Source organism: Ovis aries, chromosome 18 (genome assembly GCF_016772045.2).
Source record: "Ovis aries strain OAR_USU_Benz2616 breed Rambouillet chromosome 18, ARS-UI_Ramb_v3.0, whole genome shotgun sequence".
NCBI lineage: Eukaryota > Metazoa > Chordata > Mammalia > Artiodactyla > Bovidae > Ovis > Ovis aries.
The window spans coordinates 524,615-535,399 of NC_056071.1; the positions used below are offsets into that span (position 1 = coordinate 524,615).

A 10,785-nucleotide genomic window follows, 5' to 3' on the forward strand; every position below is an offset into this window, starting at 1 on the left:
TGTGATATGGTTCAGAAACAAGATGAATTTTACGCAGTGGAAAATTTTTAAAAAGCATGAGGATTATGTTTTCAATTGACACGTATGAGAAACCAATGAAATCAATGCGTCCGAAGGAACACAGGAAGGGATTGCATTAAAACCTCAAAGGGCTGTGATTTCTTCCGTCAGAGGAGCCGCGGGAGGACGAGGGGCTGCACGCAGCCGAGCAGGGGCGGCGAGCCGGGCAGCTCTGCCGAATGCGAACAAAAGAAGATGTCGGTCACAATTCCAGCCGGACCGGCTGCGCACCGACCCAGTGGAGGACTGACGTTGTCACCACAGGAAGTGTGTGCTGCGCCTGCTCAGAGAAGGAAGTAGGAACGCAGGCACAGGAAGCAGGGACAGGGGGAGAGGAAAAACAGATGCACAGCTCCAAAGGAGGAGTCCCGGAGCTGGCTCGTGGCCTCCGGGCCTCAAGCCCGAAAGGAAGACACACCGGGGAAGTTCCGGTACCATTTTGGGGACTAAAAGCTGCCATGGAAGAGCCTGCAGCTCCCAAAGAACCCCACGAGGCAGCTGGGGCCTCTAGGGGTGCAGAGGCAGCAGGGGAAAGTGCCCCACGGCCCACCCTCCCGGTGCGCCCTGTTTCCCGGTGGTCTTCGGTTCCAGGCCCATCCCCGTTCCGCCCATCACGTCTGAGGCCTGCCCAAGCTTCGTGGGGAGGGGCCGGGCCCAGCTGGCTGCAGAGCCGGAGCACTGGCAGCTGGACAAAGCAAGTCATCTGCAGGTATTATCTGCATGGGCTGTGCAAGGAGGGGGAGAAGTGCCGATACTCCCACGACCTTTCGGGCCGGCAGGTGGCCAGGGAGGGCCCTGGCTCACAGCCCCAGGCCTCTGCAGACAGCGGCCCTAGCACGGCTGCACACATGGAGCCCCTGCCTCAACAAGTGGCGGAAGCCCCCCCTGCTGTTTCCTCACGTTCCTTGCCTGTGATTGGCTCGGCTGCTCAAAGGGGTTTGTTTGAAGCCAAGACAGACAATGCAGGCCTTGAAGCTGCTGGAGGAGCAGGTGTAGAAGGCTGGGAGAATGCCGTTGAATTTGTTCCCGGGCAACCCTACCGGGGCCGCATGTTCCCTTCTGTCTCCGAGGCTCCTCTGCAGAGCTCGGTGATTGAGAGTGGGCAGATTGTTCTGGGCATGGGGAGGCAGCTTTGCCGCGATGCCATCGCCGGGCAGTGCTTTCGTGGGCAGAGCTGTATTTATCTCCATGGAGATATATGTGATATGTGTGGGCTGCCGGTCTTGCACCCTTTGGATGGTACCCAGAGGGAAGACCATGTAAAGGCCTGCATTGAAGCACACGAAAAGAATATGGAGCTCTCTTTTGCCGTGCAGCGCAGTGCGGACAAAGTGTGTGGCATCTGCATGGAGGTTGTCTATGAGAAAGCCAACCGGAATGATTGCCGCTTTGGCATCCTCTCCAGCTGCAACCACACGTACTGTCTTAAGTGTATCCGCAGGTGGAGAAGTGCCAGACAATTTGGGAGCAGAGTTATCAAGTCCTGCCCTCAGTGCAGGGTCATGTCCACCTTTGTCATTCCCAGTGAGTTCTGGGTGGAGGAGGAAGAAGAGAAGCAGAAACTTATTCAGCAGTACTTGGAGGCTTTGAGTCACAAGACCTGCAGGTATTTTGCTCGAGGCAGGGTCTGCCCATTTGGAGAGAACTGTTTTTACAAACATGTGTATCCTGAGGGCCAGGGAGAGGAGCCTCAGCGGCAGGGTGCTGAGGCATCTGGTACTTGCCATTGGGAACCTTTGGAGCCTCTGCAGGTGGGAGAGGGCAACATGCCCTTTAAAAGCAGTAGAAAAGAGCTTGTCATGCTTTGGCTGGCCAATCTGTTGTGTAAGTGTTTTCACCAGGAGCCATGTGCTCCTCTTCACAGAGGTCTGGTGGGACTTGCTTCATTGTGAGCTGGAAGAATATTGCACTTTGAATCTGTGGCATTCTGCTGTGGCATGTTGTTTGGTGTGCTGAGGCTCTGTCATCTGCTCTTGTCTGTGTTTTGTTTATAGACACATCTGTCACTTCCAGGGGCTGCTGAAAGCATTTGTATAGAAACATCCATCTGTTTCCTTGACCATTCCCATTTCTGGTCCCCCAGGATTATGGTGTTTCACTGTGTTAAAAAGTAACAAAACATCCTCAAAGTTATTGTTTGGTGAAATTAATATGACTGTCAGTTTATGGTTTATTTTGTCATCTGTTTTTAACAGGATTGACTCAGTTCTAGTCTAGTGTTTACAGAATTTCCACACTCATTTTGAAGCCCCTCAAGAATAAATGTGACAGGGTGAAGGGAGAAGTCTAAACTGAACCAGGAGCTTTTTGCTGCTTCAGTCTTAAGAAATGGACCCTCGTGGGGCTTTATGGTGCAGCTTCAGTATCTCTGTTGTTTACACATCTGTTCCCTCCCCCATTCCCCTTCAAATGCACTCTTAACTTGTGGTTACCTTGTGGTTTTATGTTTTACTTGACCAGAACCAGATGCATATGTTTACGTGTTTTTATCCTGTTCAACTTGATGTGAAATCATTTATATTTGAAAGTATATATGTAAGAATTATATATATATATATACATGCACATTAACGTGTATGAAAGTTATGCATTTGAAAATATTTATTTAAGGTGTATACTATAATATAATCTTTATTTAATAAAATAAATACTGAGCTGGAAGCTGAAGGTGAAAGGTTGATAGGATTGCTGTTGTGTGAGTGTGAAGTATGTAAATTATTTTTCTGTCCCTCTCACAGGCTTCAGTGATTAGCATCTAATGAAAACAGCTATTTCAGTGGCTCTATCTAAATGTAGCAGACACAGATCTTAAAGAATTTACAGAATATGACACTGGTAATTACTGTGATGCCATTAATAGCTCGCTGCTATGTGGGTTCCCATGCAGTTTAGCCACTGTATCATTATTTAAAACAACACAGTCTTTGACTCAGATACACAGTTCTTTGTGTTCAGTATTTTGTGTCATCCATAGACATATCAGAGAAGGGGCTTTTGACAGAAGTTTTTGGCATAAAAGTGATAAGATTATAAAAAGTAAAATAAAATAATAAACATATTCAAATAAGTAATAATGCAATAATGGAAAGACAATAAATGAAATATAGAAAGTAATGAAAACTGAATAAATATAAGCTGGAAAGTTAATAATGCCAATATACCATAATTATATTAAGTGGAAATATTTTAAAATCTGAAGATTAGCAGACATAATTAAAATGAAAATGAGACTATATATTTTTTAACTATATACTACATACAATAGAAGAATACAGAAACATTATAAGGATGAAAAACTAATCAGAGATGTTACAACTTTTGATCATAGAGTTCATTATTAAGGATTAATACACAACTGGAGATAAACATAGTATATAAACATGAGATTATAACTCACCAGGAAGATAAACTATTCCAATTTTCTGTTTAGTATCATAGTATTAGATAAGCAAATAAATTATTGATAAGCTACAAAATCTTGGTAGACAATTTGAATATTTCTCAATAAGTGAACAAGCAAAGAAAGAAACAATGTGAGTTAAACAGCACAATTTTAACAGTTTACCTAGTTGACATGTATAAAATGCTGTGTATCAACTGCAGAAAGCACTCCTCCTGCCTAACATAGCTGAAAGTATCCTGGGGACATGAGTCACAGGGGTGGCAGAATTCCCTGACTGTTTAACAAAGACAGGACACATTTACAGAGTTTATACTCTTCAAAACAGTAATTTAATTCTCAGAACCACCTTATGAGGTACTGGCTATAATTTTTATGACCATCATGATGAGATGAATAAGAGAGAGAGATGTTAAATTGCTTGCCCATATAGCTCTGAACTGTAGGCATACATAAATAGAACAGCAGTGAATGAACCTCAGGTAGTATATTTCCAGAGCATAGGCACCATGCTGCCTCTTGTCCCACATTTATGACTGAGAGCAGGTGGACCCACTTAATATAGCCACTGGAAATGCATGTGCAATATTTATGTGTGGAGTTTCATAAACTGCCCGGTGGGACAGAGGTGAGCATAAGTGAGCTAGAGAATGTTGGCGTTCTTGAGCTTTGTCTGCGGGCTGCCAGACCCAGTATTTCTTAGTTCAACACTCAGAATGTGCCTCAGCTGCCTGTATTTGTAAACTGCCTATTTCTTATTACATGATTCCTGATTTTGTGGGTGAATATCTCAGCCTATTTCACTGAGGTCCTTGCCATATTCCTTCCCTCTTGATCCTTGTTATCCAAATAATTCCTCAGTCAAGAGGCCATTGATGCCTGGTTATTACCAGCATGTAGAGTGAATGATTCCAAATTGTAAATCCAAATATATTTCCACCCTCTAGGCTGCCCTAGTTATGCAAGGGAAAGGGGACTTAGATGACCAAGCAACCAAAGAATAGGACCATATGGGGCAGTCTCAAAGACTGCACTAACCCCAGGGTCTCAAAACATGAGCTCTGTGTGGTGACTGTCAAGGAGGACACTTTAAGCCAAGCACAAAAAGCTTTGAAAAGTTTGTCCTAATATGCACTATCTAATGTTGTGAAATATCACATTTTGTTCAGATATTTTAAACCCAAACAATTATATAAACCGATCTTTATATAGCATGTGAGAAGGGCCCATAGAGCACAATATGTTTTGGGAGACAAAGGATGACTGTAATCCCGACTGCATCTTACCATCCCTGCAGTCAGGAGCAAGTTATTTAAACTTCCTATACCTCAGTTTCTTTATATGAAAAATGGGTATAACACCATCTATTTTTCTGGATTGTTGTGAATGTCAAGTGTAATCTGGACAATGCTTGGGACATAGGTGGTATTTTTAAAATAGCATGTATAAAAGTTATATTTGTATATTTGTGAACCTGAGAAAAGCTTGCACAAGAATTAAAACACTACCAAGTTTTTCTTTTTTATAATCTTTGGAATTTGTCTTAAGGTAACATTGTTTTTAAATGATTTTCTTAGAAAATGGTACATTCACTTTATATTCATAATTTCAAAAAGACCAAGTAATATTTTTGGCAAACGTCACTCAATTGAAACCAAAAATGTGCTATTCAATTCCTAAAAGTATAACAAAAATTATGTTATTTCTGACTGATACCTACATGAGGAAAATAAGAAATAAGATTTAAAAAAAAAAAACAAAAACGAGATTCCCTGTTCCTCATCAGCTCATTCAGGACGAGATCAAATAACAGGGATATTACCAGGACTGAAGCTGGGTGAAGTGTCCTGAAGGCCTGCCCATAAGGACAAAGGAACCACCCCTGCTGCAGTTAGGAACAAAGGAGCCCTTTGCCATACAAAGGTTTGCTCTGCAAGTGATTCAGAGTGTATGCTGCTCCCTCCTCCAGGAGATTCACGGATTCAGCCTCTGGGGCTTGTAGCATACAGAGTGTCATTCTGACCACACAAAGAATGCGTGGGTGAAACAGATCTGATTTTCTTATGCTTCATTTGTTTCAGTTTGGTGGATGTAAAGACCTAATGAAATGAATATGCTAAAAATGTACGTCATACTCCTTCACTAAGTTCATTTACTGAATCTCAGTGACTTAAAGGGAAAGATTTCTTATTCACATTTCATTCCTATATGGTGTTCCATTTTTCACTTTTGCAAATATCTCAGGGGTGTGATTTCTGTTTCCACAGCAAATGCTGAGCTACAACCTAAGTGTCAAATTAAGTTGAGGTGGGGATGAAAAAAAAACGTACTTGGAAAATAAACCCAAAACTGGTATAAAGAGATAAATTAACACGTTAGAATTTTTGCCATGAAAAATATTGCATATCACATTTTCTAGAGTTGATCGCTAACAAAAATTCCTGGCTATATATTAGATCACAGTGAAACTGTCAATTAAATTGAAAAGTTAGTAGTACAGGCAACGGTCTCTGATTCAAGAAAAGAAAATAAACCGCTGTTGCTGCTGCTGCCGCCGCCGCTGCTGCTGCTGCTGCTGCCGCTGCTGCTGCTGCCGCTGCTGCTAAGCCACTTCAATCGTGTCCGACTCTGTGCGATCCCATAGATGGCAGCCCACCAGGCTGCCCCGTCCCTGGGATTCTCCAGGCAAGAACACTGGAGTGGATTGCCATTTCCTTCTCCAATGCATGAAAGTGAAAAGTGAAAGTGAAGTCCATCAGTTGTGTCCGACTCTCAGCGACCCCATGGACTGCAGCCTACCAGGCTCCTATGTCCGTGGGATTTTCCAGGCAAGAATACTGAAGTGGGGTGCCATTGCCTACTCTGAAACCACTATTGTATAGAGATTTTTAAAATACCTCTCTCAAAAATAATTTGATGAAAGAGTAAATTCAAAATCACCCAGAATGGCAGAATAAGATAATGAAAATATATGTATACTGTAATCTATGGAATAGTGCTGCATCTACACTCAGATAATGTTAAATACTAATATACAATGTCTAGAAATACAGTTTACATAATTGCTTAGATATCCAAATCTGTAAGTTTTATGGAAACTACAACATTCAGATGCACACACACACACTGGTAAGCAGAAAGAATTAAGAATGATTCAAGCAAAAATTTAAAATGGCTTCCCTGGTGGCTCAGATGGTAAAGTGTCTGCCTGCAATGTGACAGACCCAAGTTCAATTCCTGAGTCAGGAAGATCTTCTGGAGAAGGAAATGGCAACTCACTCCAGTATTCTTGCCTGGAAAATTCCATGGACAGAGGAGCTTCGTAGGCTATAGTCCATGGCAAAGAGTGAGCGACTTCACTTTCACTTTCACTTAAAGCAAAAATTAGTGGATCATAAAATGAAAATATATAAGCTTTTTTTTTAAGGAAAATCAATAAACAGATGAGCCATTAATGTAATAAAAAATAAAAGATGAAGTGCAATTAAACAAAATAGGAAACTATGAATAGGATATACTCAGAGAAAAGCATACACCAAAGATATAGGAAATAAACCCTTGTTACACTACGACACATTCACTTGGAAATGTGATAGGACTTTAAAGTTTTCAACGTGATTTTCCAAACAACAATCTAAGAAATAAATCAAACCAAAACAATTACTAATGAGAAGTTAAAGTTTCAGGAATGTACTTATGCCTAGGACTGCCCCAAAAGACATTTTTCCCAGAAATTTACTAAAACTTTTAAATAGATTGCAATGATATATACACCACTCCAGAGAAGAGAAGAAAGAGGAGATTTAGTGAGCATATGAATGACACCTAACATTGATATCAGAATATTTTTAATATAGTATAACACAGAGTTAACTAGATCCCAGTCTCATTTTCATTTGTGAATACTGATGCCAAAATAATCTCAAATGAAAAGCTGACAAATAAGCAAAAGTAGCACAGCAGAAGGAGAGTATATCAGGAAAGAATAGGTTATTTCCCCCCCCAAAAAAAGGTGGTAGAATATGAAAAAATATTTTATCTTAATGTAGCAAAATAAATAATTATTTGGATATCTTATATCTGAAAAAACACTAAATTCAAGGTCTATATAATTTTATATAGATGTGTGAGATGTGTTATCTATATATGTATATGTGGACATGTATATAGTATACATCTATAAAATTTTTAATGCACAGTCACAAAACACACGACTAAAGGAAGCAAAGGAGTTAAAAATAGTAAATAATGGAGGAAATTAATATATTAAATATTATGATTGATTTGATTTATTTAAAAATATGTAAAATAGATACATCATTATCCAACTTAAGAAAATGAGGAAAAAACAGCAACAAAATGCAAATATGGAGTTGGACACACACTCAATTCATAGGAATTCACCACAAAGAGAGGTTCTGTTAAACATACAAAAGAACATTAGTCAAACAGATACCAATTAATTGCAGAACTTGAAAGAAGTTGATAATTTTAGGGTCATGTAATTAATTACACATTGGCTACACAAAATGTAATATTTAACATGAGTAAATTATTTCACAGAATGCAGTTTTACAAAAAAAAATAAGGACTTTCATAAAACCTTTCAAGAACAAATATTTCAGTACTATTTACACAACTTGGAAACATTTATCAAGTGGAAAATGGAAATTAGGACCTCTTATGTGGTTTTATTTTGTTCTGTTACTTTTTCCAGCTTTTCTTAGATACAATTGACATAAAATTGTGTAGGTTTAAGATGTAAAATGTATGATTTGATATATGTATATGTGGCACCCCTCACATAGTTAACAATTTGTGTGTGTATGTGATGAGAACGTTTTAAATTTACTGTTTCAGTGACTTTACAATATACAGTACCTTAATTATTAGCTAGTCACCATGCTGTACATTAAATCTCTGGAACCTGTTTTATAATTGGAAATGTGTACTCTGACCACATTCACCTATTTCCCCCATTTTACTCTGCTACCCTGGCAGCCACTGATCTGCTCCCTGTTTCTCTCAGTTCATTTTTTTTAGATTCCAGCTATTAATGATATACCATTTGTCTTCTCTGTCTGATTTATTTCACATAGCAGAATGCCTCAAGGATCATCCACATTGTAGCAAATGTAGAATTTATTTACTGTTTATGGCCGTATGATATTCCATTGTATGATACATAATTTATGCCAAAGTATAATCATGATACTATGTACACACACACGTTTTCACCCAAATGATTAAATGATTTATTGAAATATGGTTTATTTATGAAAATTATCATGTACCTGATGTAAAATGTAAATATATTTGTAATAGCCAGATGAAGGTATTTCAGCATTTTCATTCTTTTAAAAAGGAAAGTAATCATAAAATTGTCTCCTGTGATCAACCAAAAACAAGTAGATCCCCTATCTGTACTGCCAGTCAGTATTATTTTGAGAATCAGTACAACTGAATGCAAAATAAAACAATTGAGGCATATAAAATTTCAAAGAATGATGTAAATTTATCTTTCTGAGATAATATATTTCCTGTTGAAAATCCAAAACTATCTGGAAAACTTCAGAAAAAAAAACTCTGTAAGAGGCTAAGAAAAATTAATGGCAGTTTCATATATAAAATATAGAAAATTTAATGGAGACTTTTTTATGGAGACAATAAAGTGTATAGAAATAAACAAAAATAAGTCTGAAAAAGCTGCACAATTAAGCACTTTGATAAGGTAATTATTCTCAAAGAATACTTGAAGAAGTGAAAATGTGTACCATGGAATTTGATAGGGAAGTTCAACATATTATTGTGTCAGTTTTTTAAGTTCATTTACATACTTGACAAAACCCTAATAAATTACTCCTTTGAACTGACTTTTTGCCCATTCTATTCATATGTTGAACCTCTAATCCTCAACGTGGTGGTATTTGGAGGTTTTGGCTTTCAGAGGTAGTTTGGTGTTGGGGGTGGAGCCCTTATGAATGGGATACATGATTTAATAAGAAGAGACATAAGAGAGATCGTTTCTCTCTCTCCACTACATGAAGATATAGCTAGAAGGTGGCCATCTGCAAAAAACGAAAAGGGCCTCACTAAGAACACAGCTATGCCGGCAACTCGACTTCAGCCTCCAGAACTGTGAGAAATAAAGGCTGTTTTTATGCCATCCCGTCGGTGGCATTCTGCTAGAGTAGCCTGAACTGAAAACGACAGAAATGAGTAATGAGAGGTAGATGCTTCTCTCACATCTACCTAAAAATGTGGAAGTAGTTTTGGAACTAGTAATAGGTAGAGGCTGGAAGAGTCATGATGTGCCTGCTAGAAAGATTGATATTGCTATGGAGTCTTCTATTAATAAAAGCAACTGGTGGAGGCTCAGAAAGGAAGGTAGAGAGATGTAGGGAATTGCTGTTCATTCACTAAGTCACGGCTAGCACTTTGTGACTCCATGAACTTCAGCACACCAGACTTCCCTGTCTTTCACTATCTCCTGGAGTTTTCTCAGATTCATATTCATTGATTTGGTGGTGCTATCTAACCATTTAATCCTCTGCCATCCTCTTCTTTTGCCGTCAATCTTTCCCAGCATCAGTTTCTTCCAATGAGTTGGCTCTTAGCATCAGGTGACCAGAGTATTCAAGCTTCAACTTCAGCAATAGTCCTTACACACACACACACACACACACACACACACACACACACACACACAATCATATACAAAATATTGGTAGGAATTAGGATAGTAATGGACATTCTGATCATGTTTCAGGCATAAAAGGGAATATGTTATTGGACAACATAGAAAATATGACCCTTGTTGCAAAATGGAAAATGGACATTTAGGTGGAGAGATTTGCCACCAAAGTGTTGAAGAAGCATCTTGGTTCTTCCTAACTGTTTGGGCAGAGAAAAATGAAGACCAAATTTCTAGGAAAAGGGAAATAGAAAATACAGATTTGGGAAATTCTCTGTCTGTATTACAATAATAATAATAATGAAGTGTGTTCACAAGAGCAAATTCATAGTGTGGCAGCCGAACATGTTGATGAGATTAGTGCAGGTATGAACTGTGTCCCTAACCAGCCACTCCAGTAAGAACCCTCTCAGTTTGAACTTAAGGAGGCAGAAATGAGACAGAATGAAGGCTGTCAGACTTCTTAGATTTGAGAGCTCAAGACCATGAGAGTCGTTTGGCTCTGAACCTGCTCTGTTCTTCAAGATAGGAGAAGATGATTCCAAAGGCTATTTAGAAATCATCAAAGCCACCTCAATTCCAGCAGGCCCAAACAGATTAAGACAAGTAAAAATAGATCATGTATAGCTTA

At 39.2% G+C, this 10,785-nt stretch overlaps 1 protein-coding gene across 1 annotated transcript; it reads left to right on the plus strand.

The window, feature by feature from the left end:
- The first annotated feature begins 402 nt into the window (after positions 1-402).
- MKRN3 (makorin ring finger protein 3) lies at positions 403-9,333 on the plus strand. Its single transcript, XM_042234996.2, has one exon. It carries the CDS (start codon positions 405-407, stop codon positions 1,950-1,952), a length of 1,548 nt encoding a protein of 515 aa, XP_042090930.1. The 5' UTR covers positions 403-404; the 3' UTR covers positions 1,953-9,333.
- Positions 9,334-10,785: the final 1,452 nt, after the last annotated feature.